The 15,207-nt window shown below is 33.4% G+C and overlaps 1 protein-coding gene across 3 annotated transcripts in view; it reads right to left on the bottom strand.

Annotated features, from left to right (window-relative positions):
- Positions 1-15,207, bottom strand: part of LOC143252965 (mitogen-activated protein kinase kinase kinase 20-like) — a 149,768-nt gene that overhangs the window by 33,703 nt on the left and 100,858 nt on the right. For all 3 annotated transcript variants that reach the window (XR_013029274.1, XM_076505918.1, XM_076505919.1), the window contains 3 exons: positions 6,662-6,706; positions 3,743-3,773; positions 1,207-1,343 (listed from right to left, as the gene is read on the bottom strand). Coding sequence is in view for 2 of the 3 variants with exons in the window: in XM_076505918.1 (XP_076362033.1) it covers positions 1,207-1,343; positions 3,743-3,773; positions 6,662-6,706 (213 nt within the window). In the remaining variant the exon portion in view is untranslated. The remainder of the gene's footprint in view (positions 1-1,206; positions 1,344-3,742; positions 3,774-6,661; positions 6,707-15,207) is intronic.

The raw sequence follows: 15,207 nt of genomic DNA, 5'->3' as shown, positions 1-15,207 counted from the left end.
GAATTTCATGCAAAGCTACATAAGGGCTATCTCTAATTTAGTAGTGTACGGCTAGAGGGAAGGCAGCTAGCCATCACCAGCTACTGTCAATTCTTGGGCTATTCTTTTACAAACAAATAGTGGGATTTACCATCACATTATAACACCCTCACAGCTGAAAGGATGAGAGTATTTGGTGGGACAGAGATCTGAAACTGAGAGCCTCATATTGAGAGTCAAATGCCCTAACCACATGGCCATGATACATGAAAGTAGCCAATAAAAATACAAAGCTTAAATCTTTATAATATTGTTCTGCTATCTTACATCAGTATGAGTAATTTGAAACTAAAGGTAAATATTTAAAATTGTACTTTTTACATTGCATGAAAGACATATTCAACAAATGCATGCCATTATAAATAAAAATATTTTATCTATGTAGAAGCTAACTACTAAAAACTATGTGAGTGATGTCACAAGATATGCAATATACCTAATAAACAATTTTAACACTTTTAGTTTGGAAAGTTTAGAATTGGTCTATTGCCATTTTTTTGAATGAAAGTGCCAAAGTTAAATATTTTATTACCATTTATTCAGCATTATTTTGCTCCAAGCATTTAAACATGTTGTACAAAACTACAGAAAAGAAACAGCAAGTGAATAAAGTTGTTTGCTGTAATCCAAAAATAAAGAGCAATAATTCTGTTCTATTAGTGATATTGATGTACTAAATTGCATAACATAATCTTTTATATCAACAAAACTATTTGATGTTGTAAAAACTCGTCTGTATTTAAAACGAAATAAAAACTACTTATATGTAAAAAAAACAACTTGTTTTATTAATAGGAATGCATTTTGTTTATGAAATAAAAAAAATTACACCCAAAAGTTTGATATAAATACATTGTTCTATCCAAATTATTCTGTACAGTATTAAAATAAAATAACTACCAACAACATTATTCATAACAATATGAAAATTTTTGTTATCCTAGAGTTTGAGATAGATAAAATTTAATTAAATAAACTTCCAACACAATATTCACCATATAATGAATTAAATGTAAAAATAAGTTTATTGCAAGTCATTACATCACAGTTATCAAACAAAAACACAATACATTCAACTTACTAAAGTGTACAAGTGATGACTTGTTGTTCACATTTCAATAATTTTTTTCATGAAGTCAATAAAACTTAACACAAGTTATATCTTACCATAAGGTGTATTCTGTGACCAACAGAAATTACTCCCATTTCTTTCATATCATCAGGAGTCAAGAGAAGCAACCTTCTTCCAGAGATGTGCTGTTTCAAAAACATATCAGCATACTGTTCCAAATCCTTAGAACTTGCTGGAATATTGCACATTTGTCAAGATTTTAAAGTTTGCTACTTGGAGTCACAAATCACAACCCCTTTTTGAAAAACAACAGTGGAATTATATCTTATAAATTAGCAGAAATGTATCTCAGAACGGCTGGTATGGATATTAACACTTTCATTGATAAGGAGAGAATAACATTTCGACCTTTCTTGGTCATCTTCAGGTTAAGAAACAGAAAGTTTAAAAGTGATCATTGACGGACACGTGTCTTAGGGACGAGAGTATAAATGGATACCAGACTGTAGAGAGCATTGCAGGTGAATGTTAGGTTATTAATTAGTACAGGTATAAAGGTGTTCCTTTATATTGGTTTAATTTTGATTTTAATTGCTGTATAAGTAGAGATTCTTTGATTCTGCATTTGTTTATATTTGTTTCCCTACTTAATATCTGGGTGTTTTCTATGGTTACATTGTGTTTATTTGATTTGCAGTGTTCAAAAACATGTGAAGGTATTTTTTTTTGTTCTTTGAATCTAGTTTCCATTTTTATGCTTGTTTCCCTGATATAGAGGTCATGGCAGTTGTTGTATTGTATTTTATAAATTCTGTTGGTGTTTGCCAGTTTAGTTTTTACATAGTAATAGACCTTAGTTTTGTGCCTGGTTTTTGAATAAATTTGGTGTTTACTGGAATGTTATTAAGTGTTTTTTCAAATGTTGGTTATTTTTAATGATGAAATCAACAAAATAAAACAACACTTCATCAACATCAGCAAATTTCCTCAGAAAAAAAAAGAAAAAATTATATGCACACACCTAGACTAACAAAAACAAACAACAATAAATCCCACAATACAACAAACTACAAAACCTTATACTGCTGCATACCATATGTTCCCGACATCAGCAAAAAAGTAACCAACACTTAGAAAAAACTTATAACAAAACACAACATTCTGGTAAACACTCAATTTATTCAAAAACCAGGTACAAAACTAAAGTATATACTATGTAAAAACTATTCTGACAAATACAACACCAACATAATTTATAAAATACAATGCAACAGCTACCATGACTTCTATATTGGTGAAACAAGCAGAAAAAATGGAAACTACATTCAGAGAATACAAAATAACACCTTCACACCTTTTTAAACACTGCAAATCAAATAAACACAACATAACCATAGAAAACACACAGATACTAAGTAGGGAAACAAATATAAACAAATGCAAAATCAAAGAAGCCCTACATATACAGCAACTAAAACCAAAATTTTAACTAATATAAAGGAACACCTTTATACCTATACTAATTAATAACCTAACATTCACCTGCAACAGCCCCTACAATCTGGTACCCGTTTATACTCTCATCCCTAAGATGTGCCTGTCAATGGTCACTTTCAAACTCTCTCTTTCCTAACCTGAAGATGACCTAGGAAGGTCGAAACATTGTTCTTTCAAACTTTCACTTTCAAACTCTCTCTTTCCTAACCTAAAGATGACCTAGGAAGGTCGAAACATTGTTCTTTCCTTATCAGTAAAAGTGTCAATACACCTACCAGCCATTCTGAGATACATTTTTATTTCAAGTGGGTTTCTCGTCATCAAAATTAACAGAAAATTTTAAGTCTAGTTAAGTTTAGGTGTGAATTAAATATCACTGTAACATATCTTTCAGAGCAAAGACATGTGAAAATAATTTTAAGAGCACTATGTGTGCTCATAAAATTTTTGAAAATAATGTAAAAATCATTATTACTTACACAAAAAACCTTATTTAATATATAATTAAAGTATTTCATTTAAAATCCAGAGTGTAAAAATAAAAATCCACTAGGATGCTGCTGTAAATGTGATTTTCATTTAACAATTTTTTTATTAATTCTTATCCAACTGTCAACTACACTGTTATTTTGTCATCAAATATACATGTACCAAATTACAAACATTTATGAAGATTCACTTGCCAAAAGTTTCCAACTTTTTATGATGTCTCAAAACAAATGTCTTTTTCCATGAAAGAGGCATCCAAAGAACCACAGATATAAAGTGGTCCCCTGATGCAGTTCACATAGTCTCTTTGGAATGTGGTCTTGAAAGCCAATGTCCATGTGTAGTAGAGAGTGTACAAGGAGTTTGTAAATTTAAATGGTTTTGAATCAATCTTACCATGTTATGCAGTAGCTTGTTACAATAAACACTGTGATGTTGAGTAACAGTGCATGATTATAACCATTGTGGAAGTTCCAACAGTAGCAAGAGACAAGGAGTAAAATATATTTAACTTTTATTAATAAAGGGTGTTACTGATAAAATATTTACTGTCAATCTTTGGTTACACACATTAGATGTAAGACTTTCAGTACGCTTGATGTCCAATACAAAACTACTTGAAAGAAATGAAACTACCAAGCTTACCTTCATTACTTAGCTGTTTCAACCACAAGTACTAAAATCAAGAAATGGATACTATGGTTAAATACGATGCATTAAAATGTATATTTCAAATATGTCAAAATATTTAAAAATTAATGAAGTACAAAAACTAATGGTTTTATTTTATCATTACTTTGAAAAATAAAAACACAATGAAAAGTATTTCTATTTCTCGCTCATTTATATGGTCTACATACAGTCATGTGAAAAAGTTAGGACACCCTATGAAAGCCTGTGTATTTGTGTAACATTTTTGGATATATAGATATTTAATCTCAATTTCAACAATACTGAGAGATTATAGGAATACAACTAAACAATTAAAACTGAAGAAAAGACTTTTCAAGATCTTCTGTAAATGTAATTCTACAAAAATGCATATTCATAGGGTGTCCTAACTTTTTCACATGACTATAAAATTATTTTTAATTAAAATATTTGATGCCTGTCTACCTGCACTTGAGATGAAAAATTTTCTCTCTGCTTTTGTTTGTTTTATACAGAAGTATTATTTTTCTGTATTTTATTAACTTGATCAATAGGAAATACTTTTTGCCTAAGTCAAAGCTATATTCACTTCCAACATATCTTGAAGCCATGTTAAGACTTCATATTTCAATACTTCTTTAATTAATAATTCTAGCAAACAAATCAGTAGAAACAAAACAGAAAAAGAATAGTATTTTAACAATAATTCTAGGATTATATGCTTTCAGTGCCCCTGAAATTGTAAATAATCAACTGTAATTAATACGCCAGGTCAATGAAATGTGATTATTCTATAAAGTGCAAACATTTTTCAAACCAATTTAACAATCAACAAAATTAATCTATTTATGACATAATAATGAATAAACATTCATGAATATACATATTGTACATAATTATACTTACACTATTTAACCAGTCTAAATTATGTCCATCTACCAGTTTGTTGATATCGTGATCTAGTTGCTTTTGAGCAACTTCTTTTCTACAGTGTTCTTAGCACATTTATTATTATCTTCATGTGTTACATTTACAATAAGTAACTTGTTTAAATGAATTAGTTGAAAAGTATTTTGATTACCTAAGATACAGATAACTTTCTTCTAATATCCCTTGTTAAGAACTTGTAATTTAAATGACATACAAATAAACCAATATTCAAACCACATATACCTGCATCAAAATATATAATTTCTAGTTAATATAATATGACACTATTTAATCATAAAACAATTGGCTGAGAACATCTGAATTTGAAGAAACAGTAATCTCACATAAAGAACATATTTATAACTTGTAAAATACTCTATGTACTCAAACATTTATTCATTTTTATTGAAATTACTGAAAAGCTACTGGAGATCTATCTGAGCTAACAGTCATTAATTTTGAAATGATAAGCTAGAGTGAAGAAGTCAACACCACCTGCAACCAATTCTTGGACTGCTTTTTACCCAATTGTTGGGGTTGATTGTCACATTATAATGTCTCATGGCTGAAAATATGAGTATTTTCATTGATGTATTTCTTTCATATGATTTGTAAATTGAGAATCAAGCACCCTAATTACTAAACCATGCCAGATTTGTAACACATGCACAGAACACAAGTCACTGAATCCTTCATATCTAGATGAGGGAGAATGAAAAATAATATTTTATAAACTACCTAACCACAACATCTTTTATTAAAATCTGACATAATGTTGTAGACATGCAAACTTTTCTCTGAAAACCTTAGTTATTTTTGTCATTTTTAAAATTACATTAAAAAATACCATAAAAAATAGCAGGCATCAAAACATTAATCCAGCCAAAGAAAAGGTTGTCATCCTCTTACTGAGAACAACTGGTATGGTATTAACACTTTTATTGATAAGGAGAGAATAACATTTCGACCTTAACCTGAAGATGACCTAGAAAGGTCAAAACATTGTTCTCTCCTTATCAATAAAAGTGTTAATACCCATAACAGCCATTATGAGATACGTTTTTATTTCAGGTGGGTTTCTCGTCATTAAGGTTGTCATCCAGGCTAGGTGGAAGAGAAATGATAGCAAAGATATTAGCCAAAGCTCTAAGAAAAGCTATGAGAAGATATCAGTCACTCTCTAGACATAGTACAAAAAAAAAAAAAAGAAAGAAAACCTTAGAGAACTGGAATGGAAGGACCAGAAAGTAAGGAAACAAGGTAAGATTACATTATTTGGAAGTTTCTAACAGTGCAACCTGGGTGTGACCATCATTCTATCCATTCCTATTCCACGTTTCACTTTGAACTTTGATCTGATTATAGACATGGATTGAGTTTGATCAGCAGATAATCCTTTGTAAATACTCAACAAATTTAAAAATTTCAAAAATCACCATTTTGATACTATTCTTTTGGCCTACCTGCCCACCCCTGACCATTCAGACAGCTATAATATCTTCTTTAAACAAAATGTGACTAATGAAACTTCAGGCCATACTTTTGACATCAAACACCCCATCCCCAAATGATGTCATGCATTTTCTTAAGAGTCACATGATTTGATTATATACATGTACTTGGTTGCTAAAACAAAGTTTATAACAGATAGATTTACCTATATACATGTCTAATTTAGTTTGAACAATTACCAGGTTTCAAAAAGTGTATGAAGTAGGAATGGGTGGAAGGAATACTATACCCATTTAGAAGTTGCACCATGTCAAAAATCATCAGGTGTTGTACTGTTATCCACACATTCCTGATTTTTCATTTAACAATTTTGCTTCTTTTGTAAAACTTTAGATGTATCCTTTATCATCATAAAGTAATTCCACTGTATCAAAACCCAATTACTCCACAGAATGTATAGTTAAAAATAAATCAAATTTTAACATACACAGAAATATGTAAAGTATTTAATATTATAAATACGTTACTTACCACATCATTTTCTGACCAGGAATAGACATCATGATCATACAGTCTCTGCAGGCAAAATGACAATTTTGAAGCACATAATAAAGGGGACAAAAAAAGTTCAAATATTATATCTGAACATTTACTAAATTACTACAAGTAAACATTTCATTGTAACTGAATTCCAAAAGTGTGCTCTTCTTCTCTTTTCAGATTTGTGCATAGACACTAGAGGTGTATATCTTATCACAGCAGTCAATACGATACACATCTAGATACAGAAGTTTTACCAAGAGTTTGTTGCATAGATTCAGAGTATTGTCTGTAATTTATTATTTATATTACAAACACTGTCTTATTTAAGTTCTTCACACTTTACAGAGATTTCTCAAATCAAATTTTCAGGTTTTATTAACTAAATGGCAGCTGGCAAGAGAAGTAAAATAAAAAAGTTAATATTTGTCTTTCTATTTTGTTATTGTTAATTTATTATGTCACTTTACATGTAATGTCTTTGATAAAAGAAATGAAGACAACATGTAGTACACAAGACTCATCTTTATTTATTTAACCATTCATTTTTAGCAAAAATACCTTATTAAAAATTCTGATTTTTTTCTGTACAGATAACGTATTAGTACAATAACATCACAACTTCACAATATGATACTTGTATTTGTATTGCTGTATCACCACACCTTTAACAGATATATTTTTAGTATGATTTCTCAAGGTTACACAAAATAATTACTTTTAAGATATTGAAAAGTGATTCAATTTTCATTATACTGCCTTAGTCATTTTAAGTGACATTTTTATTGACCGTTTAATCATGAAACTATACATACTATAACTTTAATGTTGTTACCACATCTTTACAAATTTTGACAAACTTTCTGTAAGCATTGCAATTCCTTTAAGGACATAAGATTACAGTTTTTAATTAAGTACTTTTACTTAAGTAGTCTTATAAAATCGTAATCTGACTCTCACTCTTGGTTAGCCTCAGTGCAAGGTGATTTTCATGTTAAGATTAAAAATATCTTTTTTTAATCTTACAGTTTTGAATTTTCATTTGCATAACATCTAGAACATGAAATATTTTTGTTTTTCATTAAATCTTTATATTCTGTCTTATATCTTTTAGAGTCAAACATTATAAGAGCTCATTCCATTCTAATGACCTTGTAATCATCATAAAAAACATGTAAAATAAATCTAAGTAACAATTTTTTTTTGCCCATAAGAATGACTGCAAACTGTAATAGAATATTATAATTATTTATCCTAGACAATCATGGGCTCATAACAGTTTGCATCTGCTTTCACTATTTTCTTGCTCTTTGAGCCATATCTAACAACTAAACATGTCTAACAAAGCTATTTACATCCAACAAGCAAGTAGCTCAAGTTATGGTAAGACAAAACATTGAATAGTAATGCACCTCCCATGCATACCTTGCTGAAAATTTAATTTTTCATACATATATTTTCTCATATAAGTTAGTGAGTGTCAAATTGTTATATCTTTACTGAATTTTTATTTATTTCAACTATCATGAACTACAACAGTGGTTCATAATAGGAATCACAGGGAATTGCACAAAACCCGAAAAGAACGTTTAAGCAAAGGAATCTTACACAGTAAAGATTTAGTTCAAACAACACCTTAAAACCTTTACTATTGAGCGCCAAAACTGTAAATGTATAAAAATGCACAAAAAAGCATGCATGTCGGGCTCACAAGGAGAAAAAAATATCTCAAAATGGCCCATTTGTAAATTCTTCTTTTTCCAACTAACATTGTTCTATTGTCAGCCTACAACAAAAATGCTTTGCATATTGCATCCAAACCTTTTGTAGAATACTAAATAAATTACTGCAAAGGTCATAGGGGTATTGAAAAGTTGATTTCTTGTATATTTTACAAAAATTAAAAGACTTCATGATTCTAGTTAAATGATGTTATCATTACCTCTTGAAGTTATCTTTTTCACAAATATCTGGCATTCCTTTAACCCTCTTACCATGGGTGTTCTTTTCTGTACATGACACAAGGGTTTAGTTTCTTATATTCAACATTTTATTAAACTATATTTTATTTACATTATACCAATTAGAATAGCATAAATTATTCCAAAAATAATCAATAGTTTAATCATACATAAGTTTTAAGATAATTCAACAGGAAAACATTTTAAAAACTCCTGAATTTTTCATAGTATGACTCACATTACACATTTTTTCTATGTATCTTCTCATTTCTATTTTATCTACACCCCCCTCCAAAATGAAATTGAAAGTAATTAACCCACCTGTCTCATCCTTCTCTTTCAGGACATATTAATAATTCTCTCTTATGTTGAATTATATATTATCTATAACAAACAGAAAGTCAAGGTTTTCATCCATCAAATGATATATTGGGTTATGTTGTGTTCTGAACAAAAGTGCATCAGTTTCACTCAATACAACTTTGGTCCCCACAAGAATCACAATGGCTAGTTTGGATGATTTTATAACAGTTCTTGTTACATAGTTAGAAAGCCAGTAAAATTACAATGTTCTTTGGTGCATTATTTAAGTAAGTACAAATTATTTAATGCATTACTACCATTAGTATAAAAAAAGTAAGGTTAATTCTCAATGACAACTAATAGCAAGAAAAAAAAATTCTTGGGTAAGCACTTTATTTTTTGTTTTTACTGTTTATTCTTTATTATTATTATAAAAGTAACTGAAATGTAAAAAATAGATTAAAATATTTCATGAGACATGTAAAATAAGACAAAGTTTAATTTTTGAATTAAAATCATAAATAGCATTATATCCAATTTTTACATCTAGTCTACAGGTGTAAGAGAAAAACTAGAGTAATACAAGTTGTAAAGGACTTTCTGTACCATAATTGTAATTATCATAACTCACCAGGAAGACTAACAGGTTTAATTCTAAAACTACCATTAGTCATCTGAAGATGGTCTTTCTAGTCCTAGTTTCGAGTTATTCAACAATATGGTCATTTTCAAAAAGTAAAGTAATACAAGTTTTAAAAGACTTGTAGCAAAAGTTTAATTATTTTAACTTGCCAGAATGACTAACAGGTAGTTCAAACAGCAGTGTTAGTCACCTGAAGTTGGCCTTTCCAGTCCTAGATTTGAGTTATTTGACATTACTGCCATTTTCTAATTTCAAATCGAACTAGATGTACTCCGATTCTTAAGAGGGAATCACATTAAAAAAAGGTCTAATGTATAAATTAAAAAACTTAAGTAGCATTAAAAAGATTAATGGCCTTTAAAAAATTAAAACCATTTCCAAGGTGGAAAGTGTCACCATCACCAATAACATTGTTTAACGTTACAGATAAACCTTGGGACAAAACATGTTTAAAACAGTGCTGTTGTTGAAAGTTTTAACAATGGCATGACTGTAAAACATAGGCTATTGTGACCTGAGTGTTACACAGACTCATTGGTGCATTAGTCCCAAATAAAATAAATGATGAGTTAAAAACTGTGACCAATGGGTAGTCTAGTTAGAACAATTTCCTCTTTCCAAACCTTATGAAAGCAAGACGGCCAAAGTCCAATAAAGGGTTTTATTTGGTAAAGCTTGTTTTCACATTGCTCACTCCAAATTGACTACAAACTGGCACAGAGCCAAATCTTGAATACAGGACCATAGTCCATGTATGAAACAGGCACAGCAGTGATAATGCCAGAGCAGACAGATTTAGCTGCAAATACCAACGTGGCCTGGTATTCAGAAAAACTGGAAAGAAGTAGATGTTAAAGAAAAATAGGCCAGTCATATTTAAATATTGGCAAGAACAGGGTGAGAACTAACGTGAAGTGATTAGAGGGCCAGTAAAGAACTAAGCGAGTCAGTATAAATAGTGCAATTTGAGTACTGTTTAGCTTCTATGAGATCCAGAGTAAGAGAAATGGCATGCATTCCAGTAGTGAACACAGAAGTTGTAGAGGGGATTCTGTGCACAACCACTGTAGAGACAATAGAACCACCTGATTTTGAACTATCTGTATAAATAGGAATGGAAGGATGGTTCAAAATATGTTCAGCAAATAACAGACAGTATTTTCATTTGAGAGTGTCTGCTTTTCTCAGAGGACTTAAAGGCAGATCACATTTGGGGACTGTAATAAGTCATAGTGGAATGGACTGACCAGAGGATACAGCAATGTTATCCAGGGACAAATCTAATTCATCCAATTACTCCTGGATACGAAGACCAATAGGAGCAATATCAGATTATCTCTTCTGAAGAAGCATGGCCCACCGAGGAACGAAAACACAACCCCAGGTAGGATGCTTTGATAAGGAATGAAGTTTTGAAGTATACAGTAAAGACAGTTGTAAATTGCAGAGGTGTAAAGGATGGTTCACAAGACTCTGTGTATAAGCTCTGAACTGGGGAAGGGTGGAAAGCCCCTTTGCAGAGCTGAAGTCTCTGATAATGAAGGGTGTCCAGTATCTTTAAGGCCAAGGTCCTGGCAAAGCTATAGACCAGTGATTCATAGTCTAGTTTCAATTGAATAAGAGCATAATATATCTTTGGCAAAGAACATCAATCCACTCCCCAAGTGGTGGAACAGAGGACATGGAGGATGTTCAGTACTCTTGTACATTTCACCCATAGCTGCTTGATGTATGGTATAAAGGTCAAGGGCCAAAAGTAGCACAACTTCACCACTACGGAGTTCAGGATCAGGGTGAATACCCCATTAGTAGCAAAAGTGCAAGCAAATGGTTTTAGAGAGAGAGAAGTTAAAACAATTGAGAACAGTCTGCAGTTGCCACTCAATGTATATCATGTTTGATGACTAACATGAAATGTGAAAGTTGTTGACTGACATAGAGCCTGTTTGCAACAGTGAGAGGGAGTTGTTCAGTGATGACATTGATTTTTATACTGAAAAGTGTGACACTCAGAACACAGCCCTGAGGGGCTCCAAGTTCCTGAAGAAAAGAATGGGAAAGTGTTGAACTCACACAAACTTGTAATCACCTGCCCATTAAAAAATGTTTAATAAAAATGGGTAAATGGCCATGTAATCCATATAAATGGAAGTGTCACAAATTGTCATACCTCCATGTTGTATCATAAGCCTTCTTACTGTGAAAGAATATTGATACAAGATGTTGTCATTTGAGAATGGCTTCTCTGATGATTGTTTCAAGTTGAATCAGGTGGTCCATGGTGGAGTTCCGTCGTCAGAACCCACACTGTATGGACAAGAGGAGGTTGTTTGATTCGAAGAACCAAACAAGAGGACCATTAACCATCCTCTCTAAGGTCTTACAGAGACAGCTTGTCAAAGCAATTGGATGATAGTTTGAAGGAATCTTGAGACCTTTTCCAGGCTTAGAGGAAGGTAGTACAATAGGCTGGCATCAGGCATCAGGAAAATCATTCTCCTAACAGATCCAGTTAAAAACAATCAGAAGAATAGAATGAGGAGCAGAAGATAGATGGCACAGCATTTCGTAGTGTACATCATTAGGTCCGAGTGATGTACTGCCAGGTTGAGTTCCACCAGTGTAAATGGGTGATCCAATAGGTGATCATTCTGCCTGAGTCTCGATGGCTAAGAAGGTAGAGGAAGAAGCAGAAGTGCTTGATACCATGCTAAAGCTTTCACCTAGAATAATGGTGATTATCCAGGTATCAGCTACTTCTTGGGCATCAGAGAGTAAAATTGAGAGGGGGACAGAATTATATTGCCCACTGACCTTTCAAACCCTGTCCCATATGACTTTGGAACTGCTGGTAGAAGATATGCCAGATGTGAAGATTCCTTCTGGCTTTGATGTCTTACCCACCAAGCATGTGTACGGGCCTGCTGGAAAGCGATGGGTTTGAGAGTGTGAGATATTTACAGAAAGTATTCCATGCCAATTTTTTATCCTTCCATACCATGTGGCAGGCAGGATTCCACCATGGATGAGGATATAGTGGAAAATGTGTGGAGGTTTTAGGAATACATTGAGCAGCTGCTTGTATAATTCAATTAGTTACTGCTGGCACACAGTTGTCTATTGATGGCTTACAGATGATGGCAGGATCAAGTTCTGTAAAAGCAGTGAAAGAGGGCTAGTGTGCCTGATCCAGCTTGCACTGGGGCATGCAGGTTGGGTGGCATCGACCATGGCCAGTCTCTCCCAAGATTATAGGAAAATGATCACTGCCTTGTGAATTATTGTCAAACCTCCATGAAAAGTGGGAGAATAGTGAAGGGGAGCAAATTGAGAGATCAATAGCAGTAAGGGACTGACTAGGTGCATGGAAATAAGTAGAAGAACCAGTACTGAAAAGAGAAAGGTTGTGATTAGAGAGCATACACTATACAGAGCAACCCCTCTTATCAATAACAGCACTGTCACAGAGGGGATGATGTCCATTATAGTATCCCAGGAGTAAAAAGGGAGATGGCAACTGTTCAATGAGAGCATCAAGGTCTGATTGATCATAGGTCTCTCCAGGTGAAAGGTACAGAGAACAAACAGTGATGGTATGACCCAAGGAAACACAGATGGCTACGGCTTCCAAGGTTGTGTCGAGTGGCAAAGACAGTGTGGGCACATACTGATCAACCAACAGTATCATCCTTCCATGCAATTATCCATCACACAGTCTGTCATTTCTGTACAAAGAAAACTGTTTAAAGTTGAATGTTGACTATATGTCTTTCCTTACAGGATGGTAGGAAGCAATTAGTAGTTTAATGTGATCCAGATTAGAGCATAAACCTCGACAGTTCCATTGTATCAAGGTGGCCATTTTTATTTATGAGTAGGTAAATTGGGTAGAGAACCCTTCTGTTTACATCCATATCTTTTTCTTTATTGTCTTTATTCAAGGAAAGTCTGTTGACCTCCATGGATCTTGCCCTGGGTCGATTGAGTAGGTCTTTGTAGTTGTAAGAGGATTACAGCAACAGAGGATGTGAATGAATAATCGTTTTGCATCTTGGAGTGGGAGAAGAAGATGTACCCAAGAAAATGCCCATACCCAGAACCAAAGGAAGTGGATCTTGGGGTTTGCTGGAATGTATGTTAGGGGCATTGATGGGTGTTTACACTGATTCATCAACTTTTTTAACCAAGAAAGTCAAAAGACTTTTCATTTGGTTTGGGAATAATTCTTTTTGAGGCACAGAGAGATCCATCTGCACTCCCACTGTAGTAGTGGGGTGAAGAGCAGCAATATACTTCCAAGATGAAGTGGTGAACAGCAACTTTTGAGCCTCAGGGTAAGTAATGTTTTGAATCATTTTCAAATGCTGCATCTATTTTTCTTCCCACCATTTAGGGCAAGAACGAAAGTAGGATGGGTGAGAGCAATTGCAGTTCATGCAAAGAGGGTCTGTTTCCCACTCATAGGCATAGTGGTCCTTGCCACCACAACAAGTACATTTCAAGGAACCACGGCCTGATGTTTTCAAGTGACCAAACCGCTGATAATGGAAACATCTGAGAGGGTTTGGAATGTATGGCTGTACCTTGAAGTTAAGATAACCTGCCTTGATGGTGGCAGGTGGATGCAGTAATGTAAATGTCAGAATTAGGACACTGGTCGACATCGTAATTTCATCTTTGCAAGTGGAGATACTCCTCACTACAGAAACTCCTTGAATGGAGAAACCAACAAGAATCTTTTAATCAGGGATGTTCTTCAAATCCCTTTCAGCAATAACTCCTCATGTGGAATTGAAAGTAGCATGAGGAATAACCTCAATATGTATATCCCCAATTGTCTTTGATTGCAAGGAGTTCACTGTGTTGAGATGTGGATGTTTCCACCAATATGTCACCAGAGCAAAGCTTATTTACTGACTTTGGAGAGCCAGCAAGTCCATTCTGAATGAAAAAAGGGAGACATCTGCTCTAAATGTTTATCTGAAAGAGAATGTAGTATAAGAAAATGTGGTAAGAGGTGTTACAGATGTTGAAGATTGCTGCTCAGAATCTTCAAGACGTGGTTGTTTACCTATGACTGTTTTTTCTCTATTTTCTTTAAGGAGGATCCATAATAATAATAAAAAAAAAGAACATTTTGGTGCCCACTTACCCCACTCATTATGGAGCTCTACAAGGGAACATACTACAATGCCAAAGAAGGGAACTGCAGCAATGCCAGGGTTTTGTGAGTACTATACCCAAACACTAGCATGAGATGCAATGTACACAACTCTTGTTGAGAACATCCAACACCAGTACTTGGTTGACCCTAGCCCAAGTGGACCAGCCAATTGACCTAAGGCCAGCCGTCTACAGGAATTCAGTAGTGTGTTAGGGTTAGACCCCTCAACCACCAGGATCCTCTCCTCCCTTCACACTTCACCACGCATGGCAAACACATGGGTAGATGTTCAGATCCTAGAGGAAGTAAACTGACCGAACAGAACCTTCCCTGGGAGATTCCCTCACCATGTACAGGAATCCACATCGAGGGGTTGCCCATTGTTCAGCATAAAAAAAACCAAAAAACCAACAAATAATTAAAGTTGGGAATTTAGAAACCTGCAAATAGGAATCATAAACAAAGG

The sequence above is a fragment of the Tachypleus tridentatus genome, chromosome 6 (genome assembly GCF_004210375.1).
Source record: "Tachypleus tridentatus isolate NWPU-2018 chromosome 6, ASM421037v1, whole genome shotgun sequence".
In the NCBI taxonomy this organism is placed as follows: domain Eukaryota; kingdom Metazoa; phylum Arthropoda; class Merostomata; order Xiphosura; family Limulidae; genus Tachypleus; species Tachypleus tridentatus.
Note: the sequence above shows the minus strand (reverse complement) of the source record. Positions and strands in the feature narration are given on the sequence as shown.